Below are 19,752 nucleotides of genomic sequence, written 5' to 3'. Positions count from 1 at the left end.
AATAAATATATAGACAAGATATATAGGAGAATGGTTTTTTATTTCCTTCTTCTATACTTTTCGATTGATCCTTTAATAAAATCATCATGGCCTATTTATTGTACAAAACATCTCTTCAAAGTTACATGAATTAAAATGTTCATTTATTTCCTACATGAACTTCAAATAGAGAAGTGAGTTAGTTACAAATGACATCCATATTAATGCATTTATAACACTCCCCCTTCGATGTCCATAGATAATGTGCCTCGTTAAAACCTTACTAGGAAACACCCTGTGGGAAAAAGCCTAGTGAAGGAAAAAAGAGTACACACATCTTGTAATACGCCTTGAGTGCTTCCTTGTTAAAAACCTTACCAGGAAAACCCAATGCGACAAAACATTGGCTAAGGGAAAAAGAGTACAACACGTATTTACTTCCCCTGATGAAAAACTTATTTGATATCTTGGAGATGACGCATCCCAATCTTATATCTTAGCTTCTCAAATGTTGACGTTGGTAATGCCTTAGTGAATAAATCTGCAAGATTATCACTCGAACGAGTCTGTTGAACATTTCTCAAACCATTTTGTTAAAGATCATGCGTAAAAAAAACTTAGGTGAAATATGTTTTATTCATTCTCCTTTGATATATCCTCTCTTTAATTGAGCTATGCAAACAACATTATCTTCATATAATATTGTTGGAGTCTTTGTTTGCAAAGAAAGACCGGATAATTGCAAAATGTGTTGAGTCATTGATCTCAACCATACACACTCTCGACTGGCTTCGTGAATGACTATTATCTCTGCATGATTTGAAGAAGTAGCAACTATTGTTTGCTTCATTGAACGCCATGATATAGTTGTACCTCCATATGTGAATACATAGCCTATCTGAGATCGGGCTTTATGTGGGTTAGACAAATAGTCACCATCTGCATAACCAATCAATTCTGGCTTGGATGCATTAGAATACAACAATTCCATATCAGTTGTTCTTTGAAGATATCTGAATATATGTTTAATACATTTCCAATGTCTTCTTGTTGGACATGAGATGAATCTCGCCTATTAATTTACTGCGAAATAAATATCTGAACGGGTATTGTTGGCAAGGTACATTATTGCTCCAATAGCTATGAGATATGGTGTTTCATCACCAAGAACCTCTTCATCCTTTTCTTTAGGCCGGAATGGATCTTTATTTATAACAAAGAGATCTCATAACCATTGGGGTACTCAATGGGTGTGATTTATCCATCTAAAATCTTTTCAAAACCTTTTCAGTATATGTTGATTGATGGACAAATATTTGTTTATCAAATGTTCAATCTGAAGTCCAAGATAAAATTTTGTCTTACCAAGATCTTTCACTTCAAATTCTTTCTTCAAACATTCAACGACTTTTGAAAGCTCTTTAGGTGTTTCAATCATATTCAAGTCATCAACATAAAATGATATTATTACAAATTCAAATTTTGACCTTCGTATAAAATACAAGGACAAATAGGGTCATTCTTGTACCCTTCTTTTAGCAAATATTTGCTAAGACGATTATACCACATTCGCCCTGATTTTGTAATCCATATAAGGATTTCTAAAGCTTTATTGAACAACTTTCTTTTGAATTATTATATAATTCAGGCACTTTGAGTGCTTCAGGAATTTTCATAAAAATATTGTGGTCTAGTGAGCCATATAAATAGGTTGTGACAATGTCCATTAGATGCATTTCAAGCTTTTTATGAACTGTCATATTTATTGGATACCTTAAGGTAATTGCATCTACCACAGGAGAATACGTCTCCTCATAATCAATGTTAGACCTTTGTGAAAATTCTTAAGTCGTGCTTTATATCTTACGACTTTACCATTTTCATTGTGTTTTCGCACAAAAATTCATTTGTGCCCCACTGCCTTGACACCTTCAGGTATTCGGACTATTGGTCCAAAAACTTTACGTTTTTCAAGTAAAGCTAATTATGTTTGAATTGCTTTTATTTTAGCCAATCATTTTGCTGTCTATATTCATTGACAGATCTTTGTTCAAAATCCTCATCTTGTTGCATTATTTCAATAACAACATTATAGACAAAAATATTATCCACCACAATATTATTTTGATTTCACCTTTTTCTCATCGAGACATAATTTATAGAAATTTTCTCATTCTCATTATTTTCAGGTACATGAACCTTTTTTGTGATGTCATCATTTATTATGTCTCAAAACTCTTCATGAGCAATTTCCTCTATATTATGATCATCATCTTGATAATTTATTTCTTCTTTTTTCGATAATTTTTATCCTTAGAATCAAATGGTCTACCACATTTTAAGTGTGTACAGACTTATTTGCCTTAATATTTGTCCTATAGGGTCATCAACTCAAACTTGAGCATTAGCAGCTGGGATATATAATTTAGTAACCCGTGGAAGGTTAGTAAATGCATCCGACAGTTAATTTGCAATATTCAACAAATAAATTATCTTTTGAACTTCTTGCTCACATTGATTTGTTCAAAGATTTAAACGAGACAATGAAAGTGAATTTCAATCTATCTCATTTCCCAACTGCTTTTGTTCTCCCTCTAATGTTGGGAATACGGATTCGTCAAAATGACAATCAGCAAATCTTGCCGTAAATAAATCTTCAGTTCTAGGTTTCAAATGTTTTATAATAGAAAGATTCATACTCAATATATATCCTCAACCTTCTTTAGGGATCCATCTTTGTGCGTTGTGGTGGAGCAATTGGAACATATATTGCACAATCAAAGATTCTAAGATGAGAAGTATTTGTCTCCTGGCAAAAAATCAATTGTAATGTGGATATGTCATGATGACTGGTTGGTCTTATGCGCACAAGTGTTATTGCATGCAAAATAACATGCCCCCAAACGAAACAGACAACTTTGTCCTCATCAACAAAGGTCTAGCTATAAATTGAAGACGTTTAATCAATGACTCTGCTAAACCATTTTGAGTATGAACATGTGCAACCGGATGTTCAACTATTAGTCCAGTGGACAAACAATAATCATTAAATGTTTGAGATGTAAAATCACCAACATTATCAAAACGAATTGGTTTTATTGCATAATCTGAAAAATTGTGCTTTTAACCTTATTATTTGATCCAACAACCTCACAAAAGCCATATTGCGAGTTGATAAGAAACACACATGAGAGCATCTTGTAGATGCATCTATCAAGACCATATAATATTTAAATGGTCCACATGCAGGGTGAATATGTTCACATATATTACCCTGTATCCGTTCTAGAGAATTCCTGTGATTGAAGAACATTTTGGTTCTTCAAAGTATGCCCATGTGAATTATCAATTATTTTGTCCATCATATTATAACTGGGATGGACCAACCGGTCATGTCAAATGATAAAATCATTAGAATTACTAAACCTTTTGTTTACTGCGACATATGATTCAACTATACCAATATTTGTATGGTACAACCCCGAAGAAAGTGCTGGCAATTTTTCATGCACAATTTTTTAATCCGCATTTATTATAGTAATATAAAGGTATTCTACATTTTCTTCATTCGCAGCCTCAACATGATAGCTATTTTGGCTAATAACCTTGAAACTTAACAAGTTTCTATGAGACTTACTACAATACAGTGTATTATCGATTACCAATAATGTTCCTCCAGGTAGTAATAAGGTCGCTCTTTTCGAGCCCTCAATCAATTTTGTACTACCGGATATTTGTATTAACATATGCCTTTTTCATTATCAAATGAGAAAAATAGTTTTTTTTTCTCTTAGTATCGCATGAGTTGTGGCACTGTCCAGAAGACATATATCTCCACTACTCATCTTGGATCCAATTGAAGACTGAGAAATTTTATTTATCTTAGTGAGAATAAAAATACATAATAAGAAGTGCTCAATTTAGCAAAAGAAATCTTAAGTCCATAAACTTTAATTAAGACATTAAAAATACATAAAAAAAAATTATTCATTTCCTAGCTCAATTATCAATCTTAGTTGTGATCCCCAAAATATTCCTCAGCTTCCAGATGAGTAATATCATCGAGCCCATCAAAAGTATCATCTTTTAATGTTAAGTTTACCTCAACATTCTCATTATATTTTTGAGAAGATCCTACCAGAATATCATCTTTGAGGGTCAAATGTGACTCTACCCGGGCATTAGAAGAGGAGGCACCACTTTTATTTCCTTTTATTTTATAGGAATTCTGATACAGCCTGACAAAATGCTCACGTGCCTGACATTCATTTTTTCAGTGACCTTTAAGGCTACAACGATGACAGTGATCGCCCTTTACTTTTGAAGGATTATTTTAAGAACCTATATTGTTCTTCCTTTTGTTATGATAACCACCTCGATGACTATTATACGTCTTTTGACTTTACCACGCACGCACATTGTCGTGGACTCTATTATTTTATCTTATTTTAGACTGGCAGTGTGCATCAACTGCGTGTGCCTTCGGTAATGGAGCACTTCGAACAGAACGTGCTTCATGATTTTTCATTAAAAGGTCATTATGTTGCTCACCACCAGAAGGCATAAGATCAGTTCAGAGTATTTCTGAAAACCTTTTTCACGATACTGCTGCTGTAATATCATATTAGAGGCATGAAAAGTAGTTTGTGTATTTTCGAATATGTTCTCTTCTTTTATTGTTTCCCCACATAATTTTAATTGGGAAGTTATTCTAAATACAACAGAATTATACTCAATTATGATCTTATAATCTTGAAAATGTAAGTGCATCCACTCATAACGAGCCCTTGGCAATACAGTTGCCTTGAGGTGATCATACCTCCCTTTCAAACCTATCCACAATTCAAGTGGATCTTTCATTGTTAGGTATTCAACCTTCAGGCTTTCATCAAGATGATGACGAAAAAAAATCATAATTTTTACTTTATCCTAATTTGATGTCGTATTTCCTTCGATTATACTATCACCAAGACCCTTAGGGGTAAGGTGAATTTCAGCATCAAGTAACTATGACAAATAATTCTTTCCAGAAATGTCAAGTGCCACAAATTCAAGCTTTGACAAATTCAACATTATGAAACTATCATAAAAGATGTTGGTTCCTTGTAATAAAAAATATCTTTATGTTTCAAATGATTAAGAATTAGTATAAAGTATATTTTATGCATGATCATGAAATGTTACAAAAACATATAAACTCATAAAGTATGGAACGGTAGATTTAATATATTTTATAATTATTTTTTCAATATTAATTTCTAAGTTTCAATATAGTTATTAACGTAAAACATTTGTAAGTTTTTCATGTCATATTTAATATAATACCACTCTCTTTTTGACACACAAATATTTATCATAAATTTATGACAAGAAAATATTTACAAGTCTTCTAACTATCACGCTATTATATTGCTTAATATTGAGTTTAGAGTTATAAATTAGTAGTATAAACAATATAACAATATAAACTTGAAACAAATCGATTATTATGCCTAGTAAAGTATTATAATAATATCTAAAGCAGGTTATATATGCAATAATGAAAATACTAATCAAAGAGTTATGCAAACCTATTAGAGATGTTACAGACACACAAATATATACCTAACTCTAAAAGAAAGTTGATTAATTTTTAGGAATTAATTTTGAATTAAGTATGTCTCAGTTGGCTAGAAAATCGTGTTGATAACGTGTTGTAAAATATTAGCAATATAAAATTATCTAAGACAATAAATATATAGACAAGATATATGGGAGAATGCTTTCTTATTTTCTTTTTTTTACCTTTCGATTGATCCTTTAATGAAATAATCATCACTTATTTATAGTACAAAACATCTCTTCAAAGTTACATGAATTAAAGTGTTTTTTTAGTTGTACATGAACTTCAAATAGAGTTACAGATAAACTTTGAAGTAAGTTACAAATGACATCCGCATTAATGCATTTATAACATATGAAAAAAAAATTGTGTCTTGTTTGGTTGTTATATTTGATATAATTTATTCCACAATGGAAAAAGAGTCAAATATGCCCCTAAACTTTTCGAAAAGGTTTAAATATGCCCTCCGTTTAAAGTTTGGTCCATATATACCCTCGCCATCCAATTATTGGTACAAATATGCCCTTATGGCCGTTAGTTGGCCACGTCAAAATATCCAGCGCATTTTACTTTTCTTTAATTGCCCAAATGGATTTTCCACGTCATTTTAATATTACATCGTGGCATTTATATTACAAAAGAGAAAGGGTCAAATATGCCCCTAAAAATCCGACCCATTAAACCCTTTTATTATCCATATTTTATGGTTCAATTATATCCCTCTTTTAAATAACTTATCCTACCCATATCCGACCCAAAACCCATATCCCTTTTCCCCCAAAACATTTAAAATAGAGCAAATATATTCTTCATTATGTTTTAGCTGAAAATTATCCTTTACCTCTTACTATTGAATCACTTCTACCCTTCCTATTAACAAAATGAGGTGTCGCATTCAATGTGTATATTATAATGCTACATAAATGTCCACCTAACCAAATCCATCCCCACCAATTAAAAGGTAAGGAGATTCATAGCGAAACTCCATTCTTTCCGGCGAACAAGACTGAACACTGGAGTTATAAGTTATAACCATTAATTATCTCATTTGAATAATGGATCTCTTTTATCGCCGAAGATGTTGACAGAAAATTGGTGGTAAAATCGTTATTTGTTTCTTCGGGATAATGGATGTCCATTGTCGCTGACGATAGAGAAGGCACAAGCGGCCAGAATCTAGTAAATAGTTTGAAAAATCATAGTAGCCTTTGCATTTCTTGCAAGATCCCAAAACGATACCTTCGGAGAACAACATGGTGACGGTAATTGTAACAGAATCCATTGTGAGAACAAAGTAATATCGTTACAAGCAACAGAAACGGAAGTCAAAATTAACAACTTAGCAACAACAGTGAATCGTCTTTTTTTAATGCTCTAATTATGTAATCAAGAAGAGATTGATAGTCGAATACACCATCGGTTCCATGAAAGATGAGAACATTGTTCACTAAGGTCAGGTTGCTGATTTTAACAAATCCCTTTTCCCCTAATTTGTTTTGGGGAAAAGCGATATGGATTTTGGGTCGGATATGGGTAGGATAAGTTATTTAAAAGAGGGGTATAATTGAACCATAAAATATGGGTAATAAAAGGGTTTATTGGGTCGGATTTTTAGGGGCATATTTGACCCTTTCTCTTTTGTAATATAAATGCCACGATGTAATATTAAAATGACGTGGAAAATCCATTTGGGCAATTAAAGAAAAGTAAAATGCGCAGGATATTTTGAGGTGGCCAACTAACGACCATAAGGGCATATTTGTACCAATAATTGGACGACGAGGGTATATATGGACCAAACTTTAAACGGAGGGCATATTTAAACCTTTTCGAAAAGTTTAGGGGCATATTTGACCCTTTTCCCTTCCACAATTTATACCGTAGTGATGGGGTAAGTTATTCCATATACATGATGAGATAAGTTACCTTAGGATAACTACTAATCCTTGGAACTTGTTCCCAATCAAACAATAAAATTTCATTAATTATTAACTGCATTAATTAATTTTATAAAGTAGACAAATATTATTGACATCTCGAAATAGTATAATGGACAACTATTATTAGTCGGCGAAAATAATTACAAAGTGTTGGTTTATTTTCAAGGTTTAAATTTTAATTAAGTATAATTATTTTTTTATTTTATATAATTTAATGTGTTTGGATAAATTCAAATGATTAATATCCATAACAAAGTAATATTTTTACATTTTTTTATTTATATTCTTTACGAAAATCACCATTCACAGCTTCTCCATCTATTTCCCTCCATAATTATCATCACTATTATCGCAATCAATCACAATCATCTATCATCCACAAACCACCATTTTTATGTTTTAGTCTGAGCATAATCACCAATAATCAAAATCAATTATAGTAATTATTAGCCATCATTTATAATATCATCAACAATTATTATTACGTTCACTAATTACTATTGATAATTATCAACATTAATCTATATTAATATAATTAATTGCCATCTCATCCACTAATGTAATTAGTCATTAATATCATTTTTCTATTAATTATCACTAGTCATCATAAACAATTATAAATAATTACTATGTCAACTACTATACATAAGATATTAATAACAACAACTATGTGACTCATTTTATTACTTTTTTTGTCTAATAATAATTATTTATTATAGACTTAATACAGAAAATTAGAAAACAATATATAATAAAAATAATTTTATCAAATTGATCTCTATTAATACAAAGTCGTCTAAATATTAGAAAACAAATATTCCAATACTTAATACTTTATTCTTTTTACAAAAGATTTCATTTCCTTTTTAGTTTGTTTTAAAAATGATTTCTTTTCTTTTTTTAATAACATGTTTAAAATTACAAGAATAATTTTGTATATTTAATATAATTTATTTTTGTATCACAGAATTTAATTTTTTTTTATTTTCTTAATTTGTGCGTTAAATTAAATTAAGTAATTTCTTTTAAATGAAAAATTAGCAACGTAAAATAAATAAAAATTAACAAACTATTTAATTTTATAAATATAATTGAACATTCCAAAAATATTATTAAAGTGAACAAGTAAAAATGGACAGAATGCGTATAATTTATGTTGTTGTGACATGATTTAGATGCAGGAATAAATTCGGGTGAGTAAAGTAGTTGGACTAGTAGAGATTTATAATATATTCCATTCCAATTTCAACAACAAGGTAGAAAGTGAGGATGATGATGGAGGAACGGGAACTTGACTATTTACTTGTCCCTTTTGGGATTGCCATTTTCGTATCATACCATGCCTGGCTTCTCACCATCATTATTCGCAATCCAAGAAGAACTGTTATCGGAATCAATTCTGAGTCTCGCCATCACTGGGTCCTCTCTATTATGACCGTTAGTCTCCATTTTCTACTATTTTCTTTTTATATACTATGCTTTAATTTTAATTACTTCAGCCGATGAATTAGGGGTATAAGACTGTACCGGTGTGTTTTTTGCCCAAAATATTGATGAAATTATGTTGTTAAAAGAGTTTCGCTCTGGTTCTCTGGCAAGGGTTTTTTTACTTTTGATGCCGTAGCTGTGTTAGATTCTTCAAAAATATTTACTTCTGATTGATTCGGCATGCACTCGTGGACATATTTGAAGAATTAGATAAAACAAATCATCCCTGCATCTTATTATGCTGTTTAACTCGTAAAAAATATTTTTCATAATAAGTTGTACTAAATACTAATGATGCGGTTGTAGTGTTAGATACTAATGATGTGGTTCTGGTGTTAGAGCCATTTTTTTCTTAAAGACATTTTGGAAACCAATTGCTTGAATATTTCTCATCTTCGGAAGCCAGTAAATGCCTATCTTCACTTTGTTTTTTGATGTCTAGTTTGCTGACTTCTTCATGTGTGCTATTGAGCAGTAGAACCCAAAGTAATCTGATGTCAATTCTTCTCGGGTGTGATAACTCATATTTAACTTCGACCCTGTAATAGATTTGTTCTTAAAGTCTAATGCAATTGCTCTTGTTTCCTTAATACTCTCGTGTGTTCCATTTTAGTTTTAGTTAGTATTATGCATAAGAGGAACCTTTCCAACTATTGGCTCTTTGATAAACTCTGATAGAGTTCTTCATTGCTGCATCTTTTAGTTTTCAACTATGTTGCTCGGATTAGCCAAAAGTAGTGTATTTTTGAAGAATCCGAGACGGATGCGGCATCAAAAGTGAAGGGTCCGTGCAAATAAGGTTTTTAATAAATGAACTTACTATGATGGAATTACTTTTGGCTGCTGTGCTTAGCCTTTTCCCTTATAACAAAGTTTGGCTGGCATTTTTATTTTTGAGTACACAATATGTGGTGGTTCTTTCAATGGGAGTAGAACAGATTCCCAAGGGTTTGCGGCCTAATTCGTGTTTGGAGATATTGCTATATGATTACAATATAGTTGAAACTATCTAATCCTGTTTGACCCGTCCCTGGCTTTATGATAATTTGGGCCTTGTACTGTATACGTTGCTTTCCTAGCGCTATTTAGGAGCAACTTGGTACGAACCCCGCATAGGTTACTCTCTTCCAAAAGGAAGAAGTGGAGTATGAGAGTCTAATATGAAAAGAAAGAATAAACCAGCGTTTGGTTTGCAGAACTTATCAGACCCAGATATATTATGTCAATTAACTTAATTTATTCTTATAAGATCTCAATCATCTTAATGTTTTTCTTCATGTCCAAATTTTGCATTTCCCTTCTTGTTTCCTGCTTATGTGTGCTATATATCGAGAAACATATTATTAGTGTTCTGTTCTGGTAGAGGTACAATCCATAGCAATTGACTGACAGTCAGTTATGTGATTTCAATTGACTTTGAGGTAACTGTATCCAGGATCCAATAAAGAATGGAGTTCTCGCAGTTCAAACAATACGGAACAACATTATGGCATCTACACTTTTGGCAACAACTGCAATTACGCTCAGCTCAATTATTAGTGTATTTGTGAGCAACAAATCAAGCTATACGCACTCCGAGCTACTGTATGGGAATAAAACATCTATGATGTCTTCTATAAAGTTTTTTACCATCTTGCTTTGCTTTCTGGTTGCATTTCTCTGCAATGTTCAATCTATCAGGTACTACGCTCATGTTAGCTTCTTAGCTACTGTGCCTACCTTCAAAGAAAGATCTGATTCTATAGAGTATGTCGCAAGGAATTTGAACCGAGGGAGCATGTTTTGGTCACTTGGACTACGAGCATTTTATTTGTCATTTCCTCTCTTCCTTTGGATATTTGGTCCCATACCGATGTTTGTAGGTTGCTGTGTAATGTCGATTGTTCTCTACTTCTTGGATACCACTACAAGTTTTACCAGGGATCTCCACTGTCAATCTATAAGAGAGAAAAGAAAGGAAACTGATGTAGATGCGTAAATCATCCACTTTACAAGTTGTTATGACATAACAAGTTCACTGAGGGCTAAGTTGATCGGACTCTCCAAAAATGTTGTCCATCCGTGTCAGATCCTTGAAAATAACACTAGTTTTGAAGGATTCTACACGCACCCGTTGACATTTTTAAAGAGTTCGAGCAACATAGACTAAGGGTGTATTCAGAGTGTAGCCTGTAGTACTTGAGTGTTTTATTTGGAAGATAGCTTGTTTCTTTGTGACTAAAGTTTCACCCTTTGGTTTCTGTATAAAAATTATCTTCAAGTGGTTTCCACTTCATTATTAATTTTGCTTTCCCTGTATCTGTAGAAGGAATATTATCCAGTGATTTATTGCATGTTATCTTTTGGATAAGAAAGATGACTTTATGTGTGAGGTTACTGTAGTCTTAAAGATTGAGGGTACAGAAACATGTTACAATAATTTAATACATAAATTATTAACCAATACATAACTAATATCTTAATAAAACAACATATTAATTTCTTCATCTACGACTCTAGTCAAGTCAGTAACCGAACAACCCCTAAAGTATCACTAGCTTGACTTGTTTGGGAATTTATCCTGATAGTTGTCGTCGAGCCCGTCCTCTTATTGAGCATCATATTTGTAAGGATTAATTATGAATGTTTCAAGCGCTACACTATTTTCAATAAGGTAAGTTATAAGTGTCATATCAGCAAAACCACCAATGGTAACCATTATATTTGACTTCTTTGAGATGTTGATGGGACACTTCTTTCGTATAATTTTTTTTTAGAGATCATCTTTGTACACCACTCAAGCTGAAAAGGGAAAACAAAAGGGTGAGTAAAATATAACTAGTAAGAAGCCCAGGGTAACATCTTTTTTCCTAACATAATTGCAATTGAGTTTAATTTATACATATACCAATTGCGAACACAATTCTTATTCCATACATGCATTCATACATGTGATTGTTTAAATTTAAAAAAATACAAAATTGGACATAATATAAGGAACGAGAACAAGGTTTTTCTACCGAAGGTTAATATTCATTATAATTGGCATAGGTTAAAACAATATGGAAGAAAAGGGAAAAACTAAGCGTGTGCATTAGTAGGTTCGGTTCGATTTTATGTATTATTAGTTTGTTTTATCGGTTTTTAATTTTTAAATATGTTAAAGCAATAATCAATATCAATAAGATACTTTTTATCAGTTTTGATCCTTAGTGGTTCGATTTCGATTTAACTAATAAGAAAATACTTATAAAGCAAATATACGATTTTTCTTATAAATTTGATGTGAAACACAATAATGTAACTTTACAAATGCTCATAAAATAGAAACAATAAGAACAAACATGAAAAGAACCAATAATGCAACTTTACAAATGCTCATAAAATAGAAACAATAAGAACAAACATGAAGAGACCCAATAATGTAACTTTACAAATGGTCATACAATAGAAACAATAAGAACAAAAATGAAAAGAACTATATAAGTGTAACACAAAATAAAATTACGAAGAACATAGTTCTTACTTTAGATTTTAACGTTTTGTATAATGTGAAATTGTGAATTGAACATTACTGTGAAGTGTGAATTAAAGGCTAAAAGATAAAAACAGTAGCTAGTAAGATATTGATATTAATATATAATATCTATGTACAAGTTAAAGTAGTAACTTACTAGTCTTAATGGGTTATCGATAGTAAATTACTAGTCTTAATGGGTTATCGATTTAACCAATAAACCAATATTAAAAACCAATACCAAATTGATAATCCAATAATTCTTTTCATAAAACCATTAAAAACTGAACCAAATACCCCAATAATAATAAATCAATAACATTTTTATTGGTTCGATTTATCGATCGATTCAATTTTTTCACACTCCTAAATAAAAATATGAGTAATAAATACAAAAATTGGTGTTGGTTAATATAACAAGGAAAAAAAACAATTTTTTTTACATGAGTATTAAACTCCTAATATTAATAATTATAAGTTTGGATTTAGTTTACATGATCCCATGTTATTTTACAATGTCCTACATATTAAAATAAAAAAGTACTTATAAAAAATAATATAAAGAATAAACTCATACATACTTCAATATGCAGTTTTTGTAAATATGGAGATGCTTCTATTAGTGAAGTAATATCAAGTAGGGAAACATCTTCTAGTACGCCCGAGAGTTTCAACACAAGCAGTTTGAGATTGTTGAACTTTGATAAAGAATGATCGAGATCCTGGAATAATCAAACAAATTAAAAATTACAAGAGTAAAATCAAGCTTTCTTTATATATTAATCTACCTCTATGGAATATATAATTGCTTACCGTACACGTATGATAAACTTCAAGTGAAAGCGTTGTGAGTTGAGTAAAATAGGTTGTAAGTGTATGAACAAGCAGTTCACATATCACTACAGTAAGAAGTGAAGTAATATACTCGAGAAGCAAGTTTCGTTTCTTACCTATGTATTTGAAAGAGACAAAATTGACGTTATGGATCTTGATGAAATCACAATCATAACAATCACCTATTTCCAAAATTTTCAAGTTGGAGCATAATGGTCCAACAATTTCCAGTTGAGTCAATAGTTGTGATTCATGAATAGATAGTTTCTCAATCATAAAAATCACTAATTTTGCTACTATATTCTTGTCAGCCTTAATTCAATTTGGCCAACTGGTACCTCTGTTTGGGTTTATATGGATTTTCAAACCAAAATTGACTAGTTTATGGTTTTTCTGTATCAAACCCAATTGAATTAGGATTTGTTTTTTTATTACACTAGTTTCTGAATTTAGACCCCCCCCCCCCCCCCGCTATGGTATCAAATTTTCCAATTGAATTAGATTTAGTTTTTATTATTAGTTCAAAATTTACTGTATCAAACCCAAACCCAAACCCAATTGGATTTGGATATCGATTTCACTTCCCTTTTTTTTTTAAAAAAAATAATTTAAGTTATCTAAACATAATTTCTTACTTTGCTTAAAAAAGACAAATATCCAATGAACTTAGGGCAGGTAAATAATTAGGATAGCACATGATGAACACGAGAGCTAACAATTAATCTTACTAGCAAGTGATATTCTTCTAAAAACACAATCTCGACAACCAATTAAATTATTGCACTAGTTAAACAGTGAAGATAAGGAAAAACAAAGATTTTTTTTACACAAATATTTTTGCAACAAAATTCAACACTGACATTACTTTGTTAGTCATCGAAAAAGGTTACAATTAGGTGTGTAGCTAGCTTATTGCAGGGGAGTTCATCCTGTTAGGACCGAAAATAAGCAGGTGTAAATGTAGAAGCTAGCAAAACAAACCTTAAAAAGCCACGAGTAAGAAGACAACGAAAAATATATCAAAAGACACAAAGATTTAACGTGGTTCGACCTACGTCCACAAAGGAGATGAGCAATTCACTATAAATATGAGAGTACAAAATACAGAGGGAAACAACCTCAACCAATTCACTCGGAATACATAGGAGGTTCACACAAGTGATAACGTATCAAACTTGTGACCCGCAAATTCTCCGTCTAACCAAAACTGTCAAAGCCCTTAAGACTACATTGTGAATGTTAATTAAGTTAGAAGGAACATGTCTCTATTTATATAATCCTAAACCTTTTCCTACAAGAAAAGGATTAGTCAATCCAAAATCTTTTCCTAAAAGGAAAATCTATTTATGGTAAGAAATTTAGGGCAAATAAAACCCAACACATCCTTTGACGGAAAATTATATTATTTATATATAGTTAAAAATTATAATAATATTTTAAATATATATAATAGATGTCGAACCCCTTTAGACTATTTCTGTGTTTATTTCTCTAGATTTTGAATCTCTTATTAAAAATTTTGGCTTTGCCATTGATTACAACATACACCTTATATGTATATAACATATATAAAGGAGAAACATAGAAGAGGTGATGTGACACCTCTTTATGACCTCCATTCTTATTTTTTCCTTTTTTTTTGGATTTTTTTCTTCATTTTTAATTAAATAATTTGTTAATTAATTAAAAATTTTCAATCATATTTACAATTCTAATTACGTCTAGTAAGTTAAAAAATAACATGTCCAGTGGCGTAGTCAGGAAATTCATTAAGGGTGTCCAAACTTTTAATAGTATTTTTTAAAAATAAACGATAATTTAAACTAACAAAACAAATAATCAAGTTAAACAATATTTAATTAAAAATAAGAATATTTTTAATAGAATTACAAGCGTATAATTTAAAACTAACATAAAAAAAATAAACTAATATTGAAAAAATAATTTAAAAATATTTTTACAATTGTACTCAACGAGGTTTCATATCCTGAAATATTTTTATAAGACTCATTAAAAATAGTACGAAATACTTTTTTTTTAACCTAAGGCACTATATAACCGTCTAAAAACTCATCATCCATTCGATTTCGCAAGTCATTTTTAATATACTTCATTGTCGAGAAAACTCTTTTTTAATTTTTTTAAGAAAATCTTATTCTACAAGGAAAAAGTATTAATATTTAAAGAAACAATTCAATTTTAATTGAAAAAAATCCACAAGGAAAAAGTATTAAATTGAAGAATTCTTATTCCATAGTGAAAAGATATTAAAATTTAAGTAAATAATTCAATTTTAATTGGAAAAAAATAATTAGTATTAGAGGGGATTCAACCTTGGGTTCCTGGAGGGTTCATGACACAATCAACCAACACACTACTAAATGTTTATGCTAAAACTATGCATGTTCTTTTTATTAATTAAATTCAAGAAGTCAAAAATAATTAAAGATAAATGAAACACCCTGCTAGAAAACGAATCCGGACAAAGTATAGGGATGTAGCAGCTATTGTCAACTCCACTGCGTCTCACTTAGTCATTTTAGGGGGTCTAACTTTTATGTATATCAATATTAAATCAAAATTGTACATGTATATATAACTTTTTTTTTTCGACGAAGGGTGTCCAACTACGTGACTCCGCCCCTGAACAAGTCTCTTCAAATTCTATTCTTATGACTTGCATAATCTATGAATGCAGTTATATATGGAGATGTTGAATGTTTATTTTCATTTTAATTTTCTCTTTTTTTTTTTTCTGGGTATAGATTTTCCTTTTGTTTTTTTTTTAAATTTTATTTTCTTCATCTATTTCTTCAATCATGTACTTAATAATGTATCAAGATGATCTTCATTTTGATAAAGACCATAGACATATTTATAAAAAAATTGAGAAAAGATATAAAGTCATCACTGAAGTTGTCCCGAATTTTTTAAAAGATACATGAACTTTGCAATCATCTTATTACTCTACTAAACAATTTTGAATAAATATAATTACATCATTTTTCGTTCATCTGACATAGAGAGTGGTGTGCACTCTCTCAAAGAGAGTGTATAGCCTAAAATAACTAATATAATTTTATTTTTACAAGTATTTTATTATAAAATATATTTTCTTATTATTTTAATTTGTTCTCCTTTTTATTTTCTCTTTCTTTCTCCTTCCTTTTCAAAAATTCATTGTTATCTCCATTCATTGAAGCTTCTTACTTTCAATGTCACCATTTTTACCACAATTTCACCTTTCTTTTTTTGGATACTACTAGTTTTACTCTCTTTAGTTTTAAAATTTTATCGAAATATTTTCTTATATTTCGAACAATTCGATAAACTCATTAGATCTCAAGATGATTAGGAAATATCATATCATTTTTTAATTCGATTTCAACTAAGTTCTTTCAATTTTTGAGAAATTAATTGATTCTTTTAAAATTATCATTTCTAATTTTGAATTTATATGAAATTACCTTCAAATTTTTCCTAAAATATAATTAATTTTGTTATTAATAACTCAATAAAGTCTAAATAATAGTATGAATTTTATAAAGAATTTGACCGGAGAAGAAGAAGAAAAAAAATGGAAGTGAGTTTCAATTTGACATGGGGGTGGGAGGTGAAGAAAAAAAAATAATGATGGGATGAATCACTTGAAAGTGGGAGGTGGAAGATGAAATGAAATTTAAGATATATTTAAATTAAGATTCAAAATAAAAGTAAGAGAGAGAGAGAGAGAAATAAAGAAAAAAAATAAAGAAAAAATTTAAAATGAAAAAACTATATTTTTAATTAAATTAACTCATGTCATATAATGATTGGGGTGTGAATTCACTAGCTTCTTAAAATTTAGGGCTGATCAAAAAATGGTATAATAATATATGTTCAAAATTGTTTAATGGGCTAATAGGACAGTCGCAAAGTTAACGTGTGTCACGACCCAAATCCGGGCCGCACCTGGCACCCACACTTACCCTCCTATGTGAGCGAACCAACCAATCTAAACCTTAACATTTCAATATAATATAAACAGAAAGTAATGCGGAAGACTTAAACTCATAAATAGAATCAATAACTATTATTATCCCCAAAATCTGGAAGTCATCATCACAAGAACATCTATAATCAAATTACTAAACTAAGAGTATTCTAAGAAGCTAAAAATACATAAGAAGCTAGTCCATGCCGGAAGTTCAAGGCATCAAGACTTGAAGAAGAAGATCCAGTCCAAGCTAGAAGCATTAGCTCACCCTGAATTTCCGATGTAGTAAGACTGGCTTGAATTACTGTTGAGTCGAAGATGACGGCACGTTTGATGCACTCCACAAATAAACAAGAAGAAAACAATAAAAGTAGGGGTCAGTACAAAACACGGGTACTGAGTAGATATCATCGGTCAACTCAAAATAGAAAACAGTATGTATTAAGCAATATCATAAAATCAACTAATATCCTTAGCATGCAGCATTTACAGTTACCATAACTCTTGGTTACAACACCAAGCACATTAATGAGGACTCACACCTCCTCATCATACTCATTTGGGAATTCAGTTCATTAGATTAAATATATTAACATATTTCAAGATTCATTATCTTTATTCCCCTCGTGTCGGTACGTGACACTCCACTCCTCAATATACTATTCTGGTGTCGGAACGTGACACTCCGATCCTCATTCTATCCTAGTACCGGAACGTGGCACCCGATCCATATTCTATCCTGGTACCGGAACGTAGCACCCGATCCATATACTATCCTGGTGTCGGAACGTGACACTCCGATCCTCATATACTATCCTGGTACCGGAACGTGGCACCCGATCCATATTCTATCTTGGTGTCGGAACGTGAAACCCGATCCATATTCTATCTTGGTGTCGGAACGTGACACTCCGATCCTCATATTCTATCCTGGTACCGGAACGTGGCACCCGATCCCCTAATCTCACTACTTTCATTCATCAAGCCTTCTTTTATACCAAGGCATCATCATTAACAAAGTAGATTAGGGTTTCTTTTCAAGATTTGGGATTCAATAGCTTCATCATGCTTATTTATTCATAATTACATAATCACATCACTCATGCAAGCATACAATTAAGCATATAGAAGGGTTTACAATACTACTAACACATATCATTCGCTATTAAGAGTTTACTACGAATAGCATGAAAACCATAACCTACCTCCACCGAAGAATTGAAATCAAGCAAGTTAATCCTCAAAGCTTGGTGCTTTCCTCTTCTCTCGATCGTTTCTCTCTCTCCCTTCTTGTTCTTTCTATTTTCTTATTCAAACCCTCTTTCTTTTACCCTAATTAGTATATAATTAAGAATAAAAGATGGAAATAATACCCCACTAATTAACTTAAGGTTACCTCTTTTAACCCCCAAGAATTTGAGTTATTAATATAAACCCACGAACTTTATAATTAAGGCAAGAATAGTCAAAAACGTCCCTTAAAACTTAACCAGAAATCCGACTCCAACTGGGATTACGCAAGCTGTGACGGGCCGTCGCGCCTGCGACGGTCCGTCCTGCTGTCCGTCGCATAGTTCAGAAACTTGATTTTGGGTGAATGGCCTGTGACGGTCCGTCACACCTGTGACGGTCCGTCCTGCCACTCCGTTACGAAGTTCAGAGAGTCGATTTTCAGTACCAAATTTCAGATTTTCTAAGTGTTTTGAAACAAGACCCTGCGACGGTCCGTCGTGCCCATGACGGTCCGTCGTTGGGTCGTCGCCTCAGCCTATTTTTCCAGAATAAAATCTGCTGCTCAAAACGACTAAACAGGTCGTTACAACGTGTCTTTATGAAAATCCAAGCAACTTCAATAGTGACTTTATGTCTTTTCTCTGAAAAATTTATCATAGAAATCACACATATATTCTTCAAGATTCATCACATAGATGTTCACATCAGTTAGGTTCAAGTTCATCAAAACGAAGAAGGAAGTTTAATGATCTTGAAAAATTTCATCATGAGAGATGGTCATATTAGTACAAAAGTTTGGATGAATTCCAAATATTTTAAAGATTCATTCATGTATTGTTTTGATTTTAATTAATATTATTCTATTCTTATTTATTTTATCTTGATTAGATATATAATTTCCTTTTATTAAGCAATAATAAAATTATGAAACTCTACTAACCAACATTGAAACCTCCTTCTTCTCCTCCTCCTCCTTGAATAAAGACAAAAAGTTATACAACTGTATTTTTGTGTATATATGTTTATCAATTTCTAATTAACATTTTAAATTTATTTCATGATTAAAAAATATAATAGTACTCAGGATATATTTTTCATAGCTATTACATATTGTTGCCCTTAAAAATTTATAATATGGTTTATCATATTAAAAAATAGTCATAGAATAAATAAATTATTTTTTAATATTTTAAAAAATTTTAAT

At 31.1% G+C, this 19,752-nt stretch overlaps 1 protein-coding gene and 1 long non-coding RNA gene across 3 annotated transcripts; one reads left to right on the top strand and one right to left on the bottom strand.

The window, feature by feature from the left end:
* The first annotated feature begins 8,705 nt into the window (after positions 1 to 8,705).
* Positions 8,706 to 11,363, top strand: LOC101245139 (uncharacterized). Its single transcript, XM_004252220.5, has 2 exons — positions 8,706 to 8,958; positions 10,445 to 11,363. The coding sequence occupies exons 1-2, from the start codon at positions 8,791 to 8,793 to the stop codon at positions 10,985 to 10,987; spliced, it is 711 nt and encodes a 236-aa protein (XP_004252268.1). The 5' UTR covers positions 8,706 to 8,790; the 3' UTR covers positions 10,988 to 11,363.
* Positions 11,364 to 11,428: 65 nt separating this feature from the next.
* Positions 11,429 to 13,745, bottom strand: LOC112940450 (uncharacterized). Of its 2 annotated transcripts, XR_003244647.2 has the most exons (3): positions 13,456 to 13,660; positions 13,087 to 13,227; positions 11,429 to 11,790 (listed from the first exon to the last, which is right to left on the bottom strand). It is a non-coding gene; the product is annotated as an uncharacterized lncRNA (long non-coding RNA). The 2 variants fall into 2 exon arrangements; XR_011213244.1 differs by lacking the exon at positions 11,429 to 11,790 and having other exon boundaries at positions 12,808 to 13,227; positions 13,456 to 13,745.
* Positions 13,746 to 19,752: the final 6,007 nt, after the last annotated feature.

This window comes from Solanum lycopersicum, chromosome 12, assembly GCF_036512215.1.
Source record: "Solanum lycopersicum chromosome 12, SLM_r2.1".
NCBI classification, from domain to species: domain Eukaryota; kingdom Viridiplantae; phylum Streptophyta; class Magnoliopsida; order Solanales; family Solanaceae; genus Solanum; species Solanum lycopersicum.
Note: the sequence above shows the minus strand (reverse complement) of the source record. Positions and strands in the feature narration are given on the sequence as shown.

Coding starts and splice junctions, on each gene's coding strand:
- LOC101245139 (XM_004252220.5), top strand. CDS start 8,791: ATGATGATGGAGGAACGGGAACTTGACTATTTACTTGTCCCTTTTGGG. Junction 8,959..10,444: donor GGGTCCTCTCTATTATGACC/GTTAGTCTCCAT, acceptor AACTGTATCCAG/GATCCAATAAAGAATGGAGT.